The following is a 25,796-nucleotide window of genomic DNA, read 5'->3' on the forward strand; positions in this document are numbered from 1 at the left end:
ACATGGTGCTGTCTATTTGGCAATGCCAGTGCTGGCAAGTAGAGGGGGATCCGTGCAAACACCCCCAACCAGAAACTGAACTGCCTGGGAGATTGGCTGGCTGATATAAAAGCAAGGGGAACAGTACGAGACATGATTATCCTTTAATATGAAAGACATCTGATTTTCTAGATAAAAACTCCGATTTATTGCCTAAGCTTGTGTGCAGTCCTTGGGGTGGGTGGAGTTGTAACAATTCCTGCGATAAAAGTATTTTGCTAAGGCACTCTGAGAGATCACTGTGGTCCCAGAGAGTTAACCTTGATGCATTAGCAGGGTGTAACTGAGGCTTAAGTGCTGGGATAGGGTGCTCAGAGCTACTGCTGGAAATACTCCTTTACAGCTCCATACTGTGAGAAACTAAGCTGTGTTTTTGCAGTAGAGAACTAATTTTCTGTGTTCAAAGGTAGTTGTGTAATCATAACAAGGAGAAACGCTAAGTAGATAAGTGGACAGTAGAAGGCCTTGCTGTTCCAAAATAAGGTAGAAGCTTGAGAAAAACAGGATGAGCAGTGTGAGAACAGTAAAACAAAGATCACAAGTTCTCAAAACCTAAGAAAGGAGAGGGGAAAAAGGAGAAATTAAAGGGTTGAAGAAAAAAAATTGTACATATATGGTGTAGAGGAATGTCGAGTAGCTTGTGAACCTGTAGTACTCAGGCAATGAGGAAACAGGGGAGGTGATCAAGTGTCGGGTAATAGGGAATATAAAGGCATGATTTGTTTACTATAATGGGCTCCTAATTGACAGGACGCCTGCCATTGCAATCGCGAATAAAATAGCTTCACAGAAAGTCCTGTCCGAAGAAAATTACTTGAGATTTTTCTCACAATTTAGTAATACTTATGTTTTGTGTTCTGGAATTTGGGATAAAAACAACACGGTTATGGAGTGGCTGTTCAGGCCTCTCCCCTGCTGATGGTGCCTGCTGGTTACCTTAACCCAGGTGAGCAATCTGAGACCTGCAGGAGGAAAACCGCTGGTTGGGTACTGCTTTGTAAGGGCTTCTTGCTGGCCTTAGCAGGAAAGAAGAGGCAAAGTCATTCCTTTTCTGCCGAAAGCGACCTCTTCTTGCTCGGTGTGATGGGCTAAGTGGGACCCCCAGAAGTGGCAGGCGCTGACGGGGCCCTCCTCTGGTCTGTGGGTTGCGTCAGGCTGCCGAAGAAACTGCAGAAAGCTGCTGCAGTGGAAGGGATAACGGAGCGTAGGGCACGAGGTCAGGCTCTGTCTGGGATGATGGCTCGCAGAGCAGGAAGGAGAGGAACCCAAACCTCACCCGTGTCCTGCACTGAGCAAAGCAGACGGGCGGGGAGCTGGATGTGAACCTTGCTGGCACCTGGCTCCAAACAGCAGTCCGTGTGCGGATGGGGTGGCCGAAGGTGGAACAGCCCGTGCGGGGCTGGGAGCCAGCTGTCTGAGCTCTGCGCTGTGCAGCGTGCATGCAGACGCAAAATAAACCCCTATTTCTTGTCCTGGGGTTCAGATCTACAGGCAGAGACCCTTGGATTGCACAGGCTGACCTCCCAGCTCTCACAGGCTGTGCATTTTCTTCGTGTTTCTCTGGAAATTAACCATGATTTATGCTCGAGTACATATTTTCAAAAAGGCAGATCTGAAGACACCAGGAAATGAGAAACATTTTTCCAGATAGTTTGTTTTATCAGTTAACTACTGACGCGACTCCCGCCCCCCCCACCCTTTCTTTTTTTTGTTACTCAGTTGTCTGGCTGAAATCCTAAACATTAATTCCTGTTATAGATATCAGGAGGAATTAAAATGCGCTCTGGTATAGTATCTCCTTTCTTTTTCAGAATGTGGGGTATGGTAATTAATTATTTCAGATTTTTTTCTCCTGAAAAAGCTGGGATTTGTTGCTATTTCTGCTGGGAAAAAGCCATTCATGCAGATTTCAGCCCTTTTCCAGCAGCTTTGTGCCCTCCCTCTCCAGCACATGTTTACGCAGCCCTGTAGTTCAGCAGGTCAGGGACTGACTCTGTTGAAATGTCTTCCTTTTTTTTTTTTTGCAGCCTCTGGGTTACTTCCAGCTTGCAGCCTGCTTACCGTAGGGCCGTGTAGATGCCTGTGGTGGTTTGGTGCACAGCACGGCTAGGGCTGGGTGGGATGTCGTAGCAGTGCCACCTGTGCCATCAAACTGCAGCCGAAGCCTTTAGCTGAGGGCTGCTTCTCCTGTCCTCAGACCAAGAGAAAAGCAAAAGGTCACTTCCCAGTGCCTAGCACAGCCAGCCTTGCCTACAGTGCTGTGTAAATGGAACAAAACGTTACTGAAATTGAAGCAATCAAGCTCTGAGTGCCTGAAAGCGAGCAGTGCATTGATTGGCAAGAAAATGGTTTTGTTTCCATGCATTTGGAGGACCACAGCCGCTCACCGAGGGCAGAAGTACGGGAAGAAGCGCCAGCACGCACTGCGAGCGTGCGCCCTGTTCTCTCCTGGGGCTGGTAGGGAGAGGGAGCACAGACAGATAAATATTCCTGCTGGTATCAGCCCACCTGAAGTGAAGGTGAACTTACAGACGCTCAGCCGAATTAAAGCACATGTGAGCTGGAGCTGTCAGTGGGGGAAATGCAGGACGATCTTCGTTTCTGCACGCACGCTCGCTTCAGTTCAAACGACCTGGGGCAGCAAAGTCTCTGCAATGAGCTGTGCGAACCCACTCCGATGGAATCGGGTGAAGGTGCAACTAGTGCTGGGCCAGGAGAGGCGAGGCGGCGGCAGAGGGCAGTGACCCGTCTGGTAGGGCTGTGCTGGAAGGGGCGCGGGTGGCACCCACGGAGTTGATTGCAGTCTTATCTTTTATGAGTTACTCCTCTCTGTGAAAAGGAATTAAAGGGAAGCCATTTGGCCCAGCTGAGCGAAGTGTGAAGATAGTATGATAGAGCCACTTCTTACCCTTTGTGGCCCGTTTAATGAAGCTGAATGTCATGCTTTGTATGACTCAATTCTACTGTTTGCTGTTTTAACGCAGGAAATGCTTTCCAGGTGAGTTCATGCAGTGTCATTCTTCACGTAATAATAATTAAAAAAACTTATTCAAAGCTGTTATGTGAAAATTTTTGAGTAAAAGCCTCTATGACTTAATTATCTTGTTATAGAAGAGTTATGTTAATAATTAAACAAGATAATTGTAAACTGGGGCTATCACCTGATGTAAAAGTAAATGCCTCGCCGAGTTCCAAACAGTTTCATGATCTAAGATACTCTGATAACCAAACTCAATGAGCCTGCCGGGAATACTAACCTTGTACCTAGAGATGGAGCTTCTAAGGATTAAGATGTCAACGCAGGGTTACAGAGGGTCACACGCACCCTTCCCAAGGTTTATTTTGCATTGCACCAGCTCGCCTTAGCTCAGGGCTTGATGTGCGGATCAGAACAGGCCGCTTGTGTAATAGCGGAGACAACAGTTCATCAAGTGGCAGATAAGCCGCCAAGGAAAAACAGCTGTGGGTGCCCCAGGATAGCTGTCTGGTGTTGCTCTGAAGCTGGAAGGAAGCAGGCTTGGTTGGAAGTAGGAGGCTGTAGTGGAGGGGGCCTGCTCAGAGACGAAAATACGAAATAGAGCACGGGGGGGGGACCCCAGTTCTCTCTCCTGAGCTGGGAATAGTGGAAGTGGGAATTGATTAGTAAAAAAGCAAATGAGGAATCATCCAAGAAGATGTTTTACCTGCCTGAGGCAGTACACCTGAAGGTCCTCGTGGAGAAGTGACTTGAGGCACGGTGACTGACAGCTCTCCCAGGCACGGGTCAGAGGGCTGGCGGGCACGCTTGCAGCCGGCTGCAATGCTGTCTTGTATTTAGCTGCCTGAGTGCCAAGTGCTCTTCATATTTACGCATATTGGTCTCCATATTTACACATAACTGCCATTGAATGAGGACTCCAGCTAGCATGTGTGCCCCAAACCATTTTCAAACTCCGAAGTTCAGAAATCAACACGCTATAACCCTGCAGAACACAACTTTGCAAGGTATATTTGCCTTCTTGAGATGTGCCTGTCTACCTTGACAGGCAGCCTGCAAGACTGAAACAAAAGTGCAGCAATTTTTGCCTGAACTGCACCAATTCCTGGCCATCTGTATCTATGCTGCGCCTGCTTGTACGCAGGTAAGCTATTAAAGGCTTGTTACCAGAAGGAAAGGATTTATTAGTAGAAGTTTTACAGGAGCCTGTCCGATGTCCAAGGGCACTCAACGTTTTCATTATGAGCTTATATAACGGCACGAAGGGTGTACTTACTACATTTGCAGGGAATGTTTGTTAAATTGTTGTGAGTTTGGGAGGGACAATAAGCACTGGAGAATGTATTTAGCATTACAAGTTATCTTGACAAATAAGAGAAATAGTCTTGGGAATACTGCAATCCTTCGTACCGCTCCTTATCGTGAGTTAAAGCCATCAGCTGCGTGACTGTCAGAAGGAGATCGGTCACTCACCGACAGCTCTGCAAGAAACGATCTGTAGGCTACGGTAAACCACAACTGTGGTGAGGAAGAAAAATTCTAGATGTACGAGCAGGAATGTATCCTGCGGGTGTGCTTTGGCCCCGCACAGTGCCAGTCGTGCCACAGTGGGAACGCTGTGTGCAGGTTTGTGCTTTTTTCTACAGGAAAGCTGTGAACCCCTCGGAGGGAGCTCGGAGGAGTGCGATTAGTGGTGCTCGGTAGTAATGCCAGACCTTTCTCAGGTGGGAAGTGTTCTAGGCAACCCTGTGCACTGCCCAATTTTGTGCATTTCTGGCAGTGATTTGGCTTGAGATCCGAGAAAAGCCTGTGACTCATCACAGCTTTTTGTGATATAGGGAAACTTGCTGGAGTGCTAGGCAGGGAGAGTGCAGGGAAACATAACACAAGGAAGGTAAGCGTGCTGCACTTGCTGCCCTATGCCTGTAAGAAAATAATATAACAATGTAATCTTAATCTTTAGGAAGGGTATGATGAGATGTCGGCTGTCAAATACTTGCTGCTGCTTTTGGGTTCTTCTTGATCAGCCTAAGCCTGGATTTTGAGCAGATTTGGACCAGTTTTTCTAGGTCTAGTGTTTCCTTTAGAAGTAAGTTACTGCAGTGATTTTTTATTTCCCCTAAGACTCTTGCTGCTTTCTCCATCAGTGTCAGATAAGGTTGCTGCCCATTCTTTTTGTCTCGCTTTCAGTATCCTCGTGGCCACAGCTGTCTATCCCCCTGGGACAGCAAGAAGAGCAAAGGCCCATACAGGACGGCGTAGCCTTATTACTGCCCTGCTGTTATCGGAGCACAGGTCTATCGATGATGAGTCGTTTGTGCCGCGGCCTTGTCAGAGCACAGGCTTCATGCTGTAAACACCTCCCCTATCGATGTTTCAGCTTGTTTCAGTTATGTTCCTGGCTGCTCTTCTAGCCCTTGCTCAATTAATGGTTTCTGCTGGTATTCCCCTGCATAACACCTTCAGGATTTTTTGCTATGCATTGCTATCTGAACACCAGCCTTCCTGGAACAGGCAGATGGATGTGGTGTACGGTGATCCGTAGCTTTTTGTAGGTGTGAGGGGACTCGGGGCTTCTGTAGGAGGAAGCAGCCCCTTCACAGGCTGTTCCACAAACCTTGTTAACATGCTGGTATCGGTGACAAAACTGGGAGACTCCAGATTGATACAAAAGCAAGCTGTAAGTGCAAGCAGAATTTTGGCTTTGCCTGCTTACTGAATCATTCTACCAGAACAATCACGTTTATTTTCTGAAAGCCGGCTGGTATTCCAGGTGTGTTTCTGTATATCAGCCTGCCATTTCCCAGTTCAGATATGGGGAACTCATGGAAATAGCAGTGAGGCAGGCTGAGGGGTTTTACTGACTGGTTGCACGTCTTGTTTTTGAAATATACTCAAGTGTCATTCATTTTAACTGGACATCAAATGCCCTGTCTCAACCTACTTCTGATGGAGGATGTGATTTTTATTCTCATTTCCCAGCAAGCACTTTCTAGTTGTTGTTTTTTTCAGAGGCTGAGCAGCCTCAACTTCATTAGATCTCTCATAGCAAAAGGCAAATAACACTTGAAGCTGATGCAGGGCTTTTCCTCAATCTTTATAGAATGCTTTTAAGAGGCAAGGAGCAGCATGATGTGTGAGTCGAAGAAGGGAATGAGGCCTGGCAACTCTGATTAGCTAAACGAATCATCTGACTAATTTCTGTTGCATGTTATGCTGAAAGCAATATGTTCATGATATGGTGAAAAAACCACCAGGCTGCTGAAGGAGAACCCCTTTTCCTTGACTGCTAGCAGTGCGTTGCCACTCATCACTATTTTTGGCATCATTTGAACTTTGTGTCAAGAATGATTAATTTTTCACAGAAACCATCAGCAGCAGGTAGGATGTTTACCAAGAACATAGCACTACTTTTCTTTGAGAACCTCCGTGGAAAGGTATCTGCAAGGACAGGAACTGTCTTTGGCACATGTTAACATGATAGATGTCCGCTGAAGAAGCTGCGGGTGAAATTGCTTTCCATTTTTACTTTAATTTGCTTAAGCTGTGAACCAGGCTATTTCTAGTGCTCCTGACAAGGGAATTTAGTGTAGGTAGTTATATGGCTCTCGCCTATGAAGTGTGAGTCCTGACACTGATAACTGTCCTGGCACAGGACACTGGTAATTAGAAGTTAGGGTATTGGAGAAGCAAAATAGGTGGAACTTTAACTTTTCCCTGGGTGAAATAGGCTGTAAAAGAAGAGTCAATACTTAATGTTAAGACAGTTTAATCAGTGGGGAATTTTCCTATTATTGCAGCTGAAACTGTGGTACCATAAATGTTCTCTCCGGATGTTCACTATAATTAAAATGCAGTCTTCTGGCCAGAGGGCTCTGTGTCAGGGTAAGTGGCTGTTTGGTAGAGCAGGTGTAAGTTGGTTCCTGGGACGTTCAGGGGGTTCACTGAAAATCTGATCTGATAACATCAGAAAATTAGTAGGAAGGGGAGAGATCCTCCAGAAAGCTGGAAGAAAACTGGGAATGCCAGTCTGTATCTGAACTGTGTTATAATTTGTGGCAGTGCTGAAACCACACATCAGATTGGTGGTGAAGGGAACAGAGCAGCTGAGGCAGGCGAAGCCAGGTCTGTAGGTGCCCAGGAAAAACAAGAGCAGTGTGATGAGCTTACACAGGCTTAGCTCAGACTTGTTGGGTGAGCTGCAGCTATGCTTCTAGCTATATGCTCAGGTACAGGCTAAAGTCACAGGAAGCCAGCCTAAGCCTAAAGAAAACATCTTTACTCACTTTCCATGGATGAGATTTTATTTTTTTTTAAGGACAAAACCCATAAAAAACTAGCGCTAAGCAGTCTCCTTTACTTTTGTAGTGCGAAGAGCAATGTCTGCCTATATCAGAACACTTCTGAGTGTGGATTTTATCCCTTCCACCACTTCCAAAACCTCTTTCCAGTATGTGTGCTCCTGGAGGAGAGGGAACACAAGGAGAATCTTCTAAACACCTCCTGCCTCTCTATCCATTCCTTGCCATATACACATTCAGATCTGTCACCTGTTTTTTTTACTACTTCCTAGCTTTCCTCATATGTGCCACATGATATAATATCCATATAAATGGATGCTAAGATAGAGCTGGTCTTTGCTTCTTGTCCCTCTCTGCAACTGCTGTATGGGTATACTGAAGTAATCCTAGCCAGTCCTGAAGGACAAGAAAACTTATTGCTACAGCTGTTTAGCTGAAATAAGGAGAAGCTGGAAAGCACGACTGCTAAGCAGCTAGGTAACAGACTAACATGCAGGTATCTGCAGCCATCAAACAGCGCTGTCACCACACCTGTGGTAGTATATGGTGGTGAGTGATGTAGCTCTGGGATATACTGCATGAATTTCTGGTAGCTAAGCAGATGTAGCTTGAAAGCATGCTTAGTGCATGGGTAATGAAAATGATGGAAAGATGATATAAGATAACCACAAGGAGGAAAATGCATCATCTCATGTATGAGAAATTATTTAAATGTCTATAAGGGAATATGAAGGACGTGAATCTTTGAATTTGGGCTACTGGACAGTTGACTCCCCCCACCCCAAGCTTAACATTAGGTTGCCAACATGCAATATAGTGATTTGTGCTACCAGAGAAAGGGCATGCATGGCTGAAGTGGTGGCGTGCTGAGCTTTGTGGCTGGGTGGTTCTGGGTAAGCAAGGTCCTAGAAAACTCAGGCTTGGGGATGGATTTGGGAATCTGCACTGCGAATTGTGACCTGCAGTGCTCGTGGTGACTGGTGGGAAGAGGGTCTGGGAGGAACAGCCTGCTGCATGCATGGAGCACTCGTGTCACGAACCCCTTCTGCGTGTGTTTGAACAGGCTCCATAACTACACGTGGATGGAGGAGTGTTTGCCAGAAAGCAGGAAGCTGAAGAGAGGAAATGTACATGCTGAGAGGCAGCGTGTGAAGGTCTTCCAGGAACCAACAGACTCCAGTGCCTGGGGTCCTGCTGAACCCACAAGGACCGATGAGTTAGGACATGGTCAGACGGATCTGCATGAGGCACGCATGCCATCAACAATGGTCATATAACTTGGGCCACATCCAAGGTGTGAGCGGCTCTTGTACACAGACAAGGATTACAGGATTACACATGCATCTGCAGAAGCAAATGGGCTTTCTGGATGTTGACCCAGAAGCCACTGGCAATTCGGTACGACCCGCTATATCTGAGAAAACCCCTGTGGTCAGCTCTCCCCTGGATAAAAATGAGTGACTGCATATGCGAACCATAAAAATAATTGAATTTACTGTCTGAGTAGTTACCTGTTACTAATCTATTATAGCAGCTTAATAAAAGGTATGCTAACAGATATTGATTGATCTGCTTCTCCATAGACTTGATTGTAAATTGCCTTTTCCCCGATACACAGCACTTAAACTCGAAGAGGGGAGACTTCTGAAGATGCCTGCCTTTGCCATTACCCATCACTCCATGTAATTGCTTAGAGAAGTCTTTTGCAGCCTCACTGCTTGTGTTCTTTGCTGCTGCCTGCCTCTGTTCTGGTATGTGATGTTCTAGGAGAATTTCATGGTCCTCTGCCGCTTCAGGAAGACTTCTCACTCTGATTCCCTTGAGGTAGCACACAGTGATTATAAATGAATTACCCTTTGATGTGCCTTTGGTGAGGTCGGGTGTACTAAAGCAAGGTAGAAATGAACAGACACATTAACGAGACAGAAGGTCCCTAGAATTTCAGACTATGTGATTAGGATAAATGTCACCTGTTCTTGTGGAGCTTTGAAACAGTAATGTTGTAAAGGAGGTGCAGACTCATGGCCCAAGAAGGCCGTCCATGTGCAATGCCTCGTGTGTCACACACTACACTTACGTGACTTTGCAACCCACAACACCTCCCCCGTCACTTAGACTGGGGCTGCAAATTGCCCATTGACACAAATCCTGACACAAGCTGTTTGAAGAGGAAGTTGGAGTTAATGGTCAAACACGTTATAGCCTCCTGTGAACCTGACACAGGCAGAACCTGCAGTTGTTGGGAGGGCTGGTGGTTGTGTTGTCCAATAAAAGTTGTCCAATAAAAGGTTTGGATTTGTTACCTGGTGTGCAATAAGCCAGCCCACGCACTACATCAAGATATTGTTTATTTCAGATCTGTTCAAGTCTGGGTACCGGGTGGTTTCTTGCTAAGCTGGCACACTTAAAGATTTTTGACACCCCACTTTATACAATCTCTTATCAGTACGTTTGCAAGTTAGTACAACCCTCTAACTTCTAATTGGTTATGTAATTAGCATCCTGCTGACAAGATTGCTTTGTGCTTCCTCAGAGGGGGTGGGTCTCTTGTTGGGCTGGGGTCTCAACCTAAGGGTATTATTTTTAATATTATAATGAGGATAGTTCATATGATAACATTCATCATTGTTTTTCAGCCTATTTTTTTGAACAAGTTAATTATTAACAAACTCAAGGGCATGCGTGTTGCATTTTTCCTTTAAAAATGGTCCTCTTGATGAAATAGTTTCTTAGTTATTCATCCTTCAAGGCCTGGGTCATCTGTGCCTTGCCTTGAAGTACATATTTCACATCTCTTCACGTGAAGCAAAGTTAACAAAACAAAATTAACCACCTACTGGCATCTGCTGGAGTACATGTCTGAAAGAGGTCTCTCCTGCCCCTTCAGCAGGTGTTTCAGCAGAGAAAGCCACGGGCAGTGGATCGACAAGGAGGAGGGAACAATGTTCTTTTTCTACAAATAACTATGAGGTATAAACTATCTCTGTGGCTTCTGAAATCAAGATGCAGACTGAAACTCTTCAGGAAATGGAGAATTTTTTACAGGATGGTTTCAGCTACCATTGCAAGACTTCAGAAATATTTGATGTTTCTTGTGTTAAAGTGCTATTATTTTGCAGTGATGGATGGTTTTCTAGAAGATTTGACACAGGAGAAAGGTACTGATGTATTTAAATGAACATTGAACAATTACGAAGTTCAGCTATGCTTTCTGGAGTCTAAATGTAATTATTGTTCACGGACTAGAAATGATGCTTTGATTTTTTTTTTCCTCTTTTTTATCTCTTAGACAAAAGCAGATGTGCCCTTTTGGGTTCGGGGCTTTTAACTCTATTTAGAGAGTCTATATCAAAATATTATAATAAAGATCACATGGGTGAGTGATATGTTTCAGATGTTGATGGCCTGGGGCCAGCTCACAGTTGATCGTTGTTGTGTAGCCACTCCATGGGCACCCCATTTCCCCGTTGGGAACACAGCGTTCTGGGATACTTCCTGGTTTTGCTTAAAAGAAAAGACATGAGTCATGCTGGAAGGCAATTAAGAAACAGATGAAGTGAAACTGATAGCAAAGCTGACTTACATAATGCCCCCATTATATTTCCAAATCTACTTGTAAAAGTTGGTCAAGTTTTTCAGATTCGTACCTTTTCAAAGTTTCTGATGATTTATGTTTGTGGGTATTCAGACTGTGTTACGGGAAGAACTAACAGAAATGAGCATCAATAGAAGGAACGGACAGGAGGCAAATGAATTTCCAACTTATCTGAAGCAAGGCTGTGAGGTAATTTTCTAACTTTTGCTTAATTTGGCAAAGGGAATTGTAAGCGGTGAGGTGCTCACAAACTGTCAGGGAAGGTAAATTTAAAAAGTAGTTTATTATGATTACATTCTTGTAGCTATACTTCTGTACCTAATAAGTGCTGTTGCCTATTTATTTGAAGTTAAGGCCTGCTGAAGGGCATTTATTAGCTTAAACAGCGTGTGTGTGTGTGCAAGTTTCCCACTGGGGGGATGTCAAACTGAAACCACTACAGCTGTTGCACCTTTATTCCTTACTTCCCCTGCTGTCCTCAGTGCCATAATATCCTACCTTCTGCAGTTACTGCCTTTCAGATACTTGCCATAAACAAGTTAATATAGGCGATGTTATTATTTAATGCTGTTCCTTGTATCTTTGTTGTGTGCTGCTTATGAGAAACAGCTTCACCTTGACATTGCTAATGCCGGAATTGGTCTTTTTGTAGAAGCCCCTCAGTGTCTCTGCATTTCCTGTAAACTCATTAATACATTCTGTATTTGATTTTTTTGTTGTCTTTTGTGACTGTTTGTCTCCAGATCAGTGACAATTTGCAAGGTTAAAGTATTAAACTGAAAGCTAAAGATAATGCTTAATTGATGTGCTTCCTCAATGTGACATGAAAAATACTTCTGGAATTCTTTGTTGGTAGCACTGGGCATGAAATTTTGGTTTGGAACTTTATTAGACAGTAATTCAAATACGTACTGTAGTATTTTCAAGCAACTATATGACTGCAAACCCAATTGTTCTTCATTTGTTGTTAGAGTAACACCAAACGAGACCACGGATTGCTCGTACTGTTGTGTAAGGCAGATCTTGAACTGTGCCAAATAGTGGGATCCCCTCGTGGTGTGTTTCTTACAAAGATATGGTCACGGATGGTCCCTACGGCAGAGCTCGCAGCTGAAGACAGCATGTGCAGGGCAGGCTAAGGCGAGGAGACAGCCGTGTGTGTTATGCGATGGCAGGAAGCTTTTGTTTTACTCTTTTGAGGTTAGGTTGAAGACGTGATGGATTATATGACTGAAAGCTTTCGAAAAACTGAGGGGCAATGAGTGATGGGGTGGGATGAAAGGAGGGCTGGAGCACTCAGCACAGGGCAGACGCTCAGGCGCTTGAGATGCTCCAACAGCCGTTTCCCGTTTTGACTTGTGTATTTTGACTTGGGCGCTCAGTTTTGCAGCTGTTCCTTGTGTTTTGCAGACCCTGCCTGAAGGCTGCGGAGACATTTCCGCTCAAGTGGAGTTAGCCAGAGGCTGTGGTCACCTCCGCTCTTAGACAAAGCACTACAAAACCCAACCACTTTCGCCATAAACCGCCCCAACCAGCCTTCAGGGCGCTGGGACAGGCACAGCTCTGTTTATTACCCATTATTTCTGCAGAGGAAGGGCAGGAGCTAGGTGGTATCTGTGTGGTGCCTGCTTTAGCCGTTACGGCTACTGCTGTGGGGATGTTTTGAAACTACCGGTAATTTTCACGGACTAATTACACGGCTAATCTCACGGCTGCGCCTGCTCCTGAGTGAGGGCGGCCCCTCAGAGCTGCCACCGCCCCCCCCCCCCAGCTCCTCGGCCCTGAGGGGAGCCGAGGCGGGAACGCCGAGGCCCTCCAATGAGCGAGCGGGGAGCGGCACGGAGTCCCGCCCTAAAGGCGAAGAACCAATGGAAGGCGCGATGCCTTCAGGCGCTCAGCCAATCGGCGGCTGAGCTTACGCCCTCCCTCCCCCCCCCGTGAGGGCCGCCTGAGGCGCGGGGCCTGTGGGGGCGGCGGGGGCGGCCCCGGCCCCGGTGCTGTGCTGGGCCGGGCCCCCGCGCCATGACCCGGCCGCTGGGCCTGGCGCCGCCATCACCGAGCCCGCCCGCAGCCAGGTCCCGGCGCCATTTTAGGCTGGCGGCGGCGGGCAGGGAGGCGGCCCGGGACTGCAGGTAGGGTCGGGGGTGCGCGGGGGGGGGGGTGCAGCGAGGCCTGCTCGGGGCCGGCGGGGGGCGCTGGGTCGCGGGAGGGGATCCCAGGGCTGCAGGGCCTGGGCCGGTTCTGGGCTCCTCGGGGCGGGAGAGGCGGGGCCGCAGGGGGAGAGCCCGGGGGAGGGGTGGTGAGGCGGTGAGGGAGGGGTACTGAGGTGGTGAGGGAGGGGCAGCGCTGCTGGGAGCTGGGGCAGGGGGTGTTAGGGGGGAGGTTCTGCACACAGAGGGTGGTGGGGCGCTGGGACAGGCCCCCAGGGCAGTGGGCATGGCGTTGTTCTCTCCGGTCGCTGCCCGAGCTCAAGGAGCGTTTGGGCGATGCTCGGATACGCTTTCTGATTTTTGGGTGGGCCTGCGTGGAGCCAGGAGTTGGACTCGGTGGTCCTTGTGAGTCCCTTCAGATCGGGATGTTCTGTGAGGCTGCTTTGTTGTGAGGGTGAGTGAGCGGGTTGCCCAGAGAGCTCGCTGAGTCTCCCTTCTTTGAGAACTTCAAGACTGGCCCTGCTTGAGTGGGATGTTGGACTAGACGATCTCCTTTGGTCCCTTCCAACTTCAGCCATTCTGCAGGCAGGCAGCCCAACACTGAGCAAAGACGCTGAAGACTTCTGGCCGTGTTCTGACCGGCATCTTCAGCTCAGCATTCAAAATACATGTGTGCTCCCACACGTACCTGTTTGTGTATCCATCTTACTTGTCGCTGGGCGTTGGCAAGCCTATAGGCTTCAGCAGTTTGTAAAGAAAGAACTTCAGCTGTCATTGATACAGCTCCCCAGCCCGTTCTGCTTGTGAAATGTCCCTTTGGAGAAGCACTGTTAGTGGCAATGTAGCTTGATGTCTCCAGTGAATGCAGTGGTGATCAGTGAGAGTTTTTAGACATGATGAACCTGTCCATCTGCTGGAAATCCTAATTCTGCCATAGACTTGGTAAGGTTTTTCACAGGCTGCCAAATTAAGTAAGTTTTGCTCCTTGTTGTATAAGGCAAGTCATAATTTTCTTATGCCATTAGCAGCACTTTATTTTGTTTCTGCTGAGCCTCTGTTTTGGTAGCCCTGACCTCTGGAGGAACTAAAAGATCTGTTCCTTGTCTGTGCTGTTGCTTGCCTGTGAAAGTGAAACTACTGCATGAGTTCTGGTTTTGCTGCTCATGAATATTTCAAAATGGTTTTGTTTTGAGAAAAAATTTGTAGTCTTTTACATTTCAGTTGTCTTAAAAAAAAAAAAAGAGAAAAATTGTGAGGTTTTGTGTGTAACTCTTCTGTTTTTTGTTTGTTTTCTAATTCTGTCACCTCTAGTACTTCTCAAGATGCTTCATTAAAAAAAATAATAGTAGACCTCCTATTAAAATGATACCGGAAATCCTCCCGTTACGGTCCTGCTCATGTAGGAAGTCACGTGCTCTTTTCATATTTTCATAGATATGAAAAGCAGGTTGGGAAGCCCGATAACTTTCTCATGGTCCTCCTTGCGCTGCAGCACGTGCTTGCTTGCCCTCCCAGCCCTGTGGTGTTTAAGTTTCTGGTGCACTTCCTTGTCTGCGGTGCCGCAGAGGGGCACTTGAGGAAATTATTGTTCCCGTTTAGCTGGACAGGCCCTATCCCTTGCACTTTGAAAATGCCGAGTAACAAATGCAAAGTAGAAAATGTTGGGAGGTGAACACTTAAAAAAGGGCAGCCTAAGACGGTTCACTAAGATCACTACTCCAGTCAAACTTTTAACACCTCCCTCCTTTTGTTTAATCAACATTGCCTCTGTTTTCAGCTACATTATACAAAGCTCTGTGTAACTGTGGTACAAATACGGTCGTTGTTACAAAGCTCTCTGTTCTGAGTGAAGGACAGCTGAAAGGACACAGCTGAGACAGGGAGTGTGGCTGGGGAAAGGAGGGAGCTACAGGAGGGCTTGGGCTTGGTTTTGGTTTTGTTTTCGGGTGTGGGGAAGGAATCTGGGCTGTAACTGCAGGTTTACTTTGAACAAATGAGCAGCGGGTTCTTCTGGCTCCAACTTCAGAAACAGTTACCAGGTCTGTGAAAGCACAGAAGTGTAGGGATGCCTGGAAACATGAGCCTGCAATAAATGATATCATCCTCTGTAGTCACTGCTACGCAGAGAGCAGTATGGCTTCGAGTGTTTTGGAAGGCACAGCAGGCTTGTAACATATAGAAGAAAGTCTTAAACAGATGGGTATTTTTCATGTTTTCTCACACCGTTGCTTCTTGTTTGGAACTCAGAGAAACTTGTAAAGCAGACGTGCGTGTAGCCTGAAATTGTCAGAAGTTTCCATGCTGCGTGGAAGAAAGAGGAGATAGCAAGTTCGCAGGCCAGTATTGTAATACTCAAACTGTACGTTACTCAGACAACCTGCTCACGTTTAGAAGTGAACGTTCTCTCATGGGAAGTGCCTGCTCGCTTTCAAGTCCCACATATTTTTGCAAGGAAAAAATACCTCTGATGCAAAGCTGGTACTTACCTTGTTGTGCGTATGTAAAAATAAGACAGCTGTTCCTGTTGGAAACCAGAGGATGCCCTTAATACGTGCTGGATGCGATGTCACTGGCGTGACAGGAGTTCCTGCTGAGAAGCCAGGTAGCAGCACAGAGAGGAATTTGCCTCCCAACCTGGCACCAGATGAGTGACAAAAGCACCAAACATGGTGCATTTTGGACAAGAAAGAGAAAGTTACGGAGCTTGTTGAATTTAACAACTTGCAGATAAGTCTGTGTGATTCTTGACGGAATTAATAATGTGTTGAAGGGGTTTGGTGTTGATCAGGCCATCCGCCTAATGCTCTAACACCCTTTTCTCAGTCATCCGTAGCTTGGTCGCTGCTTGTAAAGTAGCTTTTCATGCCAGAGGCTGTCTCAGGCTGAAATTTTAGCACAATTTTTATGAAAGTGGTGTAGCTTTATGCTGCTTTTTAGAATTTGTTTTCTGTGTGGAGTGGAGTGAGAGCTTGAACTTAATGGGTGATTTTGGCGTGTAACTTGCTACTTTATGGAAACTCTCTCTCTGCTTGTTCCTGGTAAGACTGTTCAGGAAAAAGTCTCTCAGCTGATAATTCTGCTTTCTATAGGCTTACTAGAAATTGATAGCTCAGGTGTTTATAGACAGTTTACACTACACACGCATGTTGTGTGGTGAAAGGAAGGTTGTGGTTGTGTTAAGGGACTGAGACTGGATCCAGAAGCTATGGAGAGCTGATCTGCTAGATTGTGGGTGCTGAAGGAGGAGAATCCTGTTCCATCCACCTTCCTGCTCGCCTTTCATCATACCGGCTCTGGCCTCTTCTTGAACAAATTCCATGCCTTGATCTGACAGAAGACGACGTTTCTGGGGGATACTGAGTTGAACTGGCAATTAATTTGTTGTCCTTAGAATAGCAACACATCAGCCAATGTGATTCTGACCTTAAAAAAAAAAAAAAGTAAAATTCGTCATAGGAGTTACCTGGTAAAAGTGCTGACGGTGGAGGTGGAGGGGTCGTTAACATCATCACACAAGGCACTGGGGGGGCCTCACCCCGAGTACTGGGCACAGCTGAGGTCAGTCCCTCTTAGTTTAAGCTGGTGGGATAGGTGAAACTTACAGGGTTGGTGAAAGAAGTGGTGTTTGAGAGGACACTGGCAATCTGGCTTTATTAGCTGAGCAGAGTAAAGGCTTGAAGGCGATGGTGGTGGTGCTTGCTGCGATCTGTCAGAAAGCTAAACTCCAGATTGAAATAAGAGCTGCTGGCTTTAAAAAAAGTAAAAGGTATTGCAGCGTTTTAATTTTGATATTTGCTGTGTGGGCATTTAGATATTTTTCTTTTTAAAAGATAATATTTGTTTTCTTTTCAGAAACCAGTCTATTAAAGAATTCTTCAAACCAATTTTAAAACAAGGTAAATATAAGTATCTTCTATTTAAAAAAATAATAATTATGGAAGTGTGCAGAAGTATAGTCTACACTCATTCCAAACTGGAGCAGTGATATAATGGCTGTAGCTTACCATGTATGTCAAAATGAGCACGTTTAATTTTTTGCTGATAACTTATTTGAAAAATTAAATTTCTATTTAAATTAGTATCTCTAAATAGTGATGTAATTATTGGTTAGTTATTCTCTCATGCTTCAGCTAAATTGTTTATAGCAACTGCAGCCATGGCATAAATCATGCACTTCTTATTTGATATGAAATAAATTGTGTGGTGCTAGCAAATACTAAATGTTTAAGTAAATTAATTTTGGATTGTGCGTGACAGAGGTAAAATACCAAGCAATATAGTCAAGAAGATTTTTTTCTCCAATATTGTGGTTGTGAATGATTTGTCTTAAGGTTGGACCAGATGTTCTTAGAGGTCTTTTCCAATGTTTTCCAATGTTTCTATGATACGATGATGTTTTCTTTATTCTTTTAGACCTTGGCCATAAAGACAGAAGTGTGTTGTGCTCCTCAGACACGACCTATCTAAAAGATGCAGGAAATGGACTGCCGGTTTTAAGTGCCGAACGTTTTGAGAAGAAAATATCTTCTGCAAAGAAGGTTAAAAGGAAAAAGATGCCAGACCAAACACCAAACACGAGTCCTGTGTTAGATGCCTTTCGGAGAGGAATTGAGAAAAGGGGCAACGTAGACATGCTGGAGAACAATGGAGTGTGCAAGTCACTGGGTTCAGTATACCCAAGGGTTGTAGTTCGAAAACTCCTTGTTAACTCGGGTTCTCCCAAATGTCTCTTGGCCAGAAACGATAAAGCTATCAAGACAGACCAGGGAAGAAATGAGAAGTATCCGGGTGTAACAAGAACACCATTGTCTTGTGGAAATAGTTGGGAACAGAAAACTGATTGTGTGGATCTAGAAGAGACCAGTTCAGACTCTGACAAATGGGTTTCGTTACCAGAAGCTGATACTCAGAAGGCCTGTGGTAGAAATAACGGCAACACGTCGCTGTGTCAAAACTCGGGGCTTCCCATGAACTTGCCATGCACTCCACCTGACTCCAAAGTGAGGTTAGCACTGCACAGAGGAAGAAAGCACAAGAAACGTAGAGTCAAACAGTCTAAGGCGCATCCCGTAATGCCGTTCTCAGGAACAAATGTATCATATCAGGTGTGTTTAAAAAGGTTGCAGTGACCATTGTGCATGCTTTTTTTCTGTCTTTTTTTAAATGTAGAGTGAAATTCTGGGTGCTGCCTTTTTGAGTTGTAACAAAATTCATGCTCTTTTGCTGTTCCTCTTTAAAAGCCTGGTCTTGCTTGGGTACGCTGTCTGATAACTATTTTTCAATAAATGAGAAATTCACTGGCTTAAGAGCAAGGGAGATGGGCTGGTGTAGATGCGAGCACGAAGATGCAATGGGATTTAAATGGTAATTACTTTGTAGAGAAGATGTCTTAGTAGAAATGATCTTTCCTTTTTCCCCACAGTGTAGTAGTGTAGGGAACAGATGGGCAAATATCTACTAGTTAGAAGTTGCAGTGAGTAGCAGTTCAGATTTATGCACTGAAGCCACGGTACTTGGGTAGAGGTGGGAGTGATCCTGTTAAGTATGTGATATTTCATTACACTTTTAATTATTTTTTTTTACTAACCAAGATAGCCCTTTAGAGGGTAGGTAATTACTTGAAGGGATGCTCATTGTGTGCCTCCATAATATGTTATGAATAAACAAAAAAAGATTATTAAGCTTGTTTCCTTTTTTCTCATTAGCACCCCTCCTGTATTTGCTTGTCAGTGCTTACTATCGTTTTCTTATTTAAGTTCCTAATGGATTGTTCAGGGAAGGCTGGCTAGCCTCTTGCCAGATAGCCCAGGGAGACAAGTGGCTAATGGCACTAATTATTACTGAAAGTGGGGAGATATAGAAATAGAGGCCAATCTAAAGAAAAAGCCTAAAATTAGGGTTTGGGGGAAGAGTCCTTTTGTTAAGATATTTGCAGCTGTGTTTTAAGTTTGTGTGAAGTATATTATCATATTTCTGAGGATGTGTGGAACTGAGCCTGTGCTGGACTTGATGCTTGGCTCAGGACGTCAACATCCTGTTTTTAAAAGCATGCAATTAACTTTTGATTTTCTCCGTTTTTGTTTTTAGGAAAATGGATATCATTTAAGAAAAATAACACGTTTTGGTTCGAGGGAGACTGCCTCAGGTAGTGCTGATAATATTGAATTAATTGAGCAATCAAGTTCATCACTTAATGTCCTTAAGTACTTTTTTAAGTTATTTTTTTTGTTACATGTATGTAGTTAAAACACGTTCTTCGGCTTTTGATATGTATTCTGACAGTTAAGTGCAAGGAAAATGAAGGTGAAGATTACTTCATAAAGAAGATTATTTTGGTAGTGTGATTCAGGTGACTAGGCCAGTTTTCATACAATTTCATAGGCTTGAACAGTAGTGACAGTGGTTAGAAGTAGTTTGTAACTAGATAGGGGAAGCAGACTTAAGATACTTTTCAGAAATGTGAGTTTGCTGTAAGAAGTAAATCTACTTAAATTCCTTGTCAAAAATTATTACTGCTGTACAGTCAAGGTTATTTCTAATATATGGCAAGCTTGAAGAGTGATTTTGGACTTGGGATCATTTAGTGAAAAACAGATCATTAATAACTTAATTAAAAGTGATCTTTTTTGTCTTAATCCCTGAATTTTTCATGCTTTATCTTGCATTTTGGAAAATCTGTCTTCACTGTGGTGGCTAACAAAATTTGAATTTCAGCTTAAATAACAACAGCAACAACAACAAAAATCCAACCACAACACCATTCCTACTGAACAGAACAGTAAAATTTAGGCAGTATTCTTGTTTTTTTGCCCCTTTTAACCATATAATTTTCTCTATGGTAAGTAGAACTCATTATAGAAAGCTAATGTGAAAGTTTGAGCTAGATCAATAAGATACAGATAAGATCAGCAAGATGACTTTGCTTCGGAGCATTAATTTTATGCAATAATGTTCTAATGGCTTGATATGCCAACTTCTACACTAACACAGAATGGCAAAATTATTCTTAGGTAGGATCAAGTCTTGCTGTGCTTCTTGCGTAGCGTAACTCGCTTGATCTAATAATTGCATTCAAAGCCATGCTCTCATTACTGGACCAAGCCTGGAGGATTGTTTTTTTTAAAAAAAAAAAAAAAAAAAAATCCAAGGAGAGGATTCCCGTGTTGTGGTTCCGTGTCTCTGTGAACGTGTCAAACTGTGCTGCCATGATTCCACCTGGGCTAGCACTGGGACTCAGCCAGCGGTGCGAGGACCTGATCCAGCCAAGGATTGAGTTGGGATGCCAGAGAAATTTTCAGCCAGATAAGCTCCAAGAAGTAGCTGGCCACGAGGCGTCCAGGTGCCGCTGCCTGCCCTGTTGGCCATTTCCAAAGACTGATTCTAGTGTACAGGAGAACTGTTCTACTGTAGGTGCTGAGCTGCTTTTAAAATAAAAGGATTTAATTTCATTTTCAAGTTAATTAAGATGACAATCTAAGAGTATGGTGTAGAGTAAATCTTAATTGTGGTCTCTGGTGTTCAAGCAGAATTGCTTTTCCTGGTCAATAATTTCAGACATAGTACGTGTAAAAATGTTAAGTTACTTGTTTCTAAAGAGTAAACTGTTACAATTTTGACTTTGTTTTTTAAAACAGTAATTTACTTTTTCTTAAACATTTTTCATAGATGACCCAACCCAAGCAAAGCAGGTTTTAAAACATGATATTCTCAGTGAATTTGGAGATGATACCTCATCCAAGAAAGCTGCCAGTACATGGGAAAGCCAGTCTGTTCCATCAGCCTGCCTTCAATCTAAGGCGTCTTCCGGGCCATCCGAACAAATAGGCTGTCCTGGGAAAAGAAAACGCACTGCGATGAGTGTGGATGCAAACGGTTCTGAAGTAACAAGTTTGAGTGACCCTGCTTTCAGTTGGTCAGCTCAAAAAGGCAAAAATAGAAAGTCTACTTTTGTTAAAAATATTGGCTTAAAGCCTCTTCGTAGTGGTGTTCTGCAGCTAATGGAGGTTGCTGCTCTACCTGGACCTGATTCTGCTTGTTCAGAGGAATACCTTCTCTCAAGCAATGAAAATGAGAAAAGTAATTGCTTCTCTGTAGATTTATCATGTTCTGCACGGAGTCCTAATGAAAATAACCAAGTTTCTCTTGTGGATACCAAAGAGAATCAATTGCAGGTGGCCAACTCTGACTTTTTCTTGGAAAAGTCCCTTCCTTCTCAGGAGAAAAGTACTGCATTGCCTTCCCTACACCACATAACACAAAGAGAAGCTGTGTTCACAGAAGCTGTGAAATCTCAACCCCACACGGCTGGCTTATCTTGGGTATTAGATGCTAAGATGGAGCAAGATGGGAAAGGACCAAAAAGACTCAATAGAGCTGATAATGTTGAGCCCAGCAACGTTTTTTCAAAACCAGAAGAAAATAGTTCAGAAAATGCTTCCAATTTTTGTTTGGTGGAAGGTTCTGGGAAACTTACAGTCTCAGAAGAGACTGGTGAAGGGTTTCCGCGTTTTTTGCCTTTTCGAGAAGGGTACGAGGACAGCAACCATACATCTTCGCAACTCTCACAAGAGTTAAAAGTTGAAAGCACCTGTACAGAGATGTCGAAGTTGAATGGAAAATCAAAAAGCAGCTTTGATAGTGAAGATGAGAGTTTGGAATGTGCTATAGATGACGATGATGATGACGACGAACCATTTGTGGCACTGCAAGAAATTCTGTTTTCAACTCCCAGGTCACAGACGGAAGCCTCAGAAGGAGACTGTTCTGACAGTTTTTCTCAGGACACCGCGGCTCCATTACTGAAACTTCATGTAAGTGGCTAAAACAAACAAACAAAAAACCATTGTATCAGGTTATGTTGCCTGTTTTGGTATGACCCTTTTCCTTTAACCGAGTTTTCATGCCTTAAGAATATTTGCCTGCAAAACTGGTGAGCTTACTTGAGGGTCCTATGCTGCACGGTGGAATGTCGTCAGTCAAAGGGTGCTTTTTATTCTTCTTGCCGCTGGAATGGCTGAAAGATGGTTCGTGCAGCTGGACTGCATGAGCCGTATTCCCATCAGTGTTTTTTCAGGAGTTCTGTCTTTGCACGTTTTTCGCCTAAAGAAAAAGGGGAGAGGTTACGTTTAGAAGATGTGTGGGGTCTAATGTTTTCATTTTCCTGATGGGGTAAGGTATTCATGAGTTGAAGTTAATGAGAGGAAATTGATCTGTCCATTGAGAGATCTGTGCTGGACTGCAATAATAGATCTTTGTCACAGTTTGTGATTTGTCAGAAATCTATGTACATCTCTGAGTTCTTGGTCTGTGTGAGATATTTTCCTTGAGGTTGAATTTCATGGAAATTGAAGTATTTTAGAAAGGGTTTCAGAAAGCTGAATGACTTCTGCTTATAGGGGATGGATGGAGAAGTATTTAACTACCAGTTTACAGGATATGGCGATAAATCGATTTATTTTTAAAAGTTAACCTATTTGGTCAATTACAGCATGTCAAAAAAGTTGTTAGTTTTGCAGGTTTATTGTAAAAGAATGGTTTAGTTAGGAAAGTCCTGTACTAGGACTTAGCGTAGCGTTCCTTACAAAGCAGATATGGGTTGGAAATGGCTGTATTTAAGTGGATCTGGTGGGGATGGAGTTAATTTTCTGCAGAGCAGCCTGTGTTTTGGTGCTATGTGCTTCGAATTTGTGGCTAAAACAGCTTTGATAAGACACTCTTTTTTTGGCTACTGCTGAGCAGTGCTTGCACAGCTGACCAAGGGGATATTTCCAGTGCTGCATCGTGTCATGCTCAGCAGTAAACCGAAAGGTGGCGGCGAGCTTCTGGCAGGTAGCCACGAAGCCACTGCTTGGAGACGAGCTGGGTATCAGTCTGCTTGGGGGAGGTGGTGAGCGAGTGCCATTTGCGTCACTTTTGTTTTCTTCCCTCTCTTTTCACTTACTAAACTGTCATTATCTAGCTCTGTGATTTTCTTGCTTTCACTCTTTCTGTTTTCTCCCCGGTACCACTGGGAGGGGGAAATGAACAGGCTGTGTGGTGCTTAGCTGCTGGCTGGGATCAACCCACCGGTTTCCTGCAACAGAAAACAAACCTGTTGTTAGCAGAATGCCCATATAAATGCAGGTCCTTGTCCTCTTCTCCCCATTTATAAATCTCTGAAATGGTTTATTTTGCTGATTGAATTTCTATTAAAAAGTATTTCCATAGGCAGGTGTTGAACAGCCACAATTATTTTATCTGTCCTTACCATTAATTATGCAAACACGTTACAGATTGGGCTTTTGTGGTTACATACATATTCCACAGTCTGAACCAACATGGCTGGGTAGTTAATGGCTAAGAGTGATAAACAGATGCAGCCTAGGTCAAATTTTTGTGGAACATGTATGACCATAGCATTTGGCTTATCCTGTTTCTAGTAATTAATGACCAACAGACACAAAACAATTGAACTGTCCCAAAATTTCCGTGAGCATGGTTTTTGCATGTACTAGCATTCTTATCTTCTTTCGTAAGAGGGGGCACGTACAAACTGGAATGCAATCTTCGTTCCTTAGTTGTTCGGTCAGGGCATGTTAACCAGACCTAAAATAAGGTAAGAGGGCTTCAGCTTACCCTCAAAATTTCCCCACAAAGATATTCTGATTGTTGCATTTGAAAGATATCTCTAGGCAAGGGTGAAAGTGACAAAGATGTGCTGAATCATTTTAGGAGTTTGTCTCCTGCACAAGAATGGGGATTCCCAGGGTCTCGGTGGATAGTGATAAAGCTGTGAAGTAGCAGGCTTCTGGTGCTAATGCTGTCCATGAAGGTTAGCTGGAGGTTGGCCCCAGGGAGAGAAGAAGAGACTCGCTTTGCTGTTCAGATCCATTGGGAAGCATAATTATTTCTAAATTAATCACTGAGAAAGGTTTAGCAATTATAGAAAACTATCAGGGAATTGAGAAACCCGAACAGTTAGTTGTCCAACTTTACATGGCCTCCTTTGATTTTTATTTTTTTAATTATTATTTTTCACCTTCAGCTAAAATATCTTTAAAATATGACGAGGTTAATGTTTTGATCATATTTATTGTCTAATAGTGAATCAATTGATAGTTTGTGGTGTTTCTTAAGTTTCTTGCTACTTCATTTACAGCTTTCTAAGACTCCTGTTGTTAGCCAGGTGTCATATGTGAACAGCTTGGAACATCTCCTGAAGGAGAAAGAAGAATCTAAAAGGTTTGTTTTTTAAAGCTGCTTTGAAAACTTTGGCATGGAATTGTGGATGCTTAGATTTACCTTTTCTGCCCAAAGTGATAGGGTTTGGGTAGCAGCACGCTAAGCTTTGTCTGCTGATACCGCTAACATACATCTGATGGAACCTACCAGCGCAGCTTAACTCTGAAAGCTGAGTGATAGGCTCCTTGCAAGCAATAATGAGTAGTTTGTGATTAATCTGTCTACCCCACAAGAGCTGGACTAAATTTACTAATGCTGTTGTTGCAGGTCACTGAGCCAGCTAACAGCTGCTAGTCGGGCATGAAATAAGAGTATTTATGTAGACTGACTGTGCTAGTTCCTTCAAAGTCATTTGTAGCTCAGTTTTGGTTTTCCAAAGTTGTGTAGACTGTCAGTATCCAAGTAGTTACACAATTCAGAACTAATACATGCTCTTGGAAGAGTTCTTTCAGGTAAAAAGTGTAATGTGGTATGTGTACTAATGGCAATTAGCTGTGAGTATATTCTTTTTTCTTAAAGAATCTGACCCTAGTAACAATTGAGCTGACTGACAATAAAGTAGTGAATGCTTCTATAACTGCTACTATTTAACAAATAGAATACTAGTATTAAGCTTTAAAAAAAAAAAAAAATCTAGGAGATAGAAAGTTTTGTGCAACTGCAAAAAAATTGTGTCAGCAGCTGGTTTGAGCGTCTTTGTCTCTGACAAGCTAGTGATTGAATGTGCAGTTGGAAATTCATCAGGCAGTGGGAAGCATCAACTTTGTATCTTGGACTAGCAAGATGCTTGTTTCTTTGCACAGATACAATGTCTTGCATGCTTTTTCCCAGCTTAGTGGGCTATTGGCCCCTGGGTTCGGGAGCTTGAATTTTGGTTCCCTCTGTTATAGATACTACACCGTGATGATATGTTTCCCTGTTATTGTTATTTCAGATTAGATGAACTAGAAAAACGGTTACAAGAAAACATACAAGAAAAGGAAACTGATTCTTCAGATAGAGAAGATGAGAATGTCACTGGAGATGAAGACCTCTCAGAAGAACACAGGTCCTTCCTATTCTAAAACCAATTAAACCTAGTTCTTCACTTAGTTTTCCTAGCCTTTTTTTTTCTAATCTGTCTCTCATTCCATCAGTTGCTGCTAATGTGTCTAGTGCGAACCATTTTGTCTTTTAGGGTTGGGTGGATTTTCTTAGGTGTTACTGTATTATAACCTAACTCTGCTTTCATATGTAGCTGATGTGTTCGTCATCTGAAAATGACTGTCTCAAACAGCACGTGGCCTCTCCTTGAAATTCATAAAAGTAATTTTGAATTTTGTAGGGCATTTATAAAGAGATTTTCAGTAACAGCTTGTGCCATACCCGACTACCACCCTGGAGAAGACATATTTGATTTAACAGTCTCTGGGAAAATCTTCAATCAACATGACCTCGACTTGAGGAATTTTTATTTCATCCCTCAAAATCCTATAGAAAAACTCCTCCTTAGGTAAGACTGTCCTCTTCACTCT

At 43.8% G+C, this 25,796-nt stretch overlaps 1 protein-coding gene across 3 annotated transcripts in view; it reads left to right on the forward strand.

Annotated features, from left to right (window-relative positions):
- The first annotated feature begins 10,872 nt into the window (after positions 1 to 10,872).
- Positions 10,873 to 25,796, forward strand: part of SLF2 (SMC5-SMC6 complex localization factor 2) — a 32,684-nt gene continuing 17,760 nt past the window's right edge. The window contains exons 1-8 of one of the 3 annotated variants that reach the window (XM_067000293.1): positions 10,873 to 11,101; positions 16,915 to 16,958; positions 17,476 to 18,167; positions 19,150 to 19,207; positions 20,728 to 21,872; positions 24,200 to 24,282; positions 25,217 to 25,330; positions 25,607 to 25,774. In XM_067000293.1, coding sequence (XP_066856394.1) covers positions 17,616 to 18,167; positions 19,150 to 19,207; positions 20,728 to 21,872; positions 24,200 to 24,282; positions 25,217 to 25,330; positions 25,607 to 25,774 — 2,120 coding nt within the window. In that variant the 5' untranslated portion in view covers positions 10,873 to 11,101; positions 16,915 to 16,958; positions 17,476 to 17,615. Of the gene's footprint in view, positions 11,102 to 12,861; positions 13,045 to 15,701; positions 16,829 to 16,914; positions 16,959 to 17,475; positions 18,168 to 19,149; positions 19,208 to 20,727; positions 21,873 to 24,199; positions 24,283 to 25,216; positions 25,331 to 25,606; positions 25,775 to 25,796 lie in introns of those variants that run through there. The other 2 variants (XM_048060661.2, XM_067000292.1) reach the window with 2 other exon arrangements.

Source organism: Anser cygnoides, chromosome 7 (genome assembly GCF_040182565.1).
Source record: "Anser cygnoides isolate HZ-2024a breed goose chromosome 7, Taihu_goose_T2T_genome, whole genome shotgun sequence".
Lineage (NCBI taxonomy): Eukaryota > Metazoa > Chordata > Aves > Anseriformes > Anatidae > Anser > Anser cygnoides.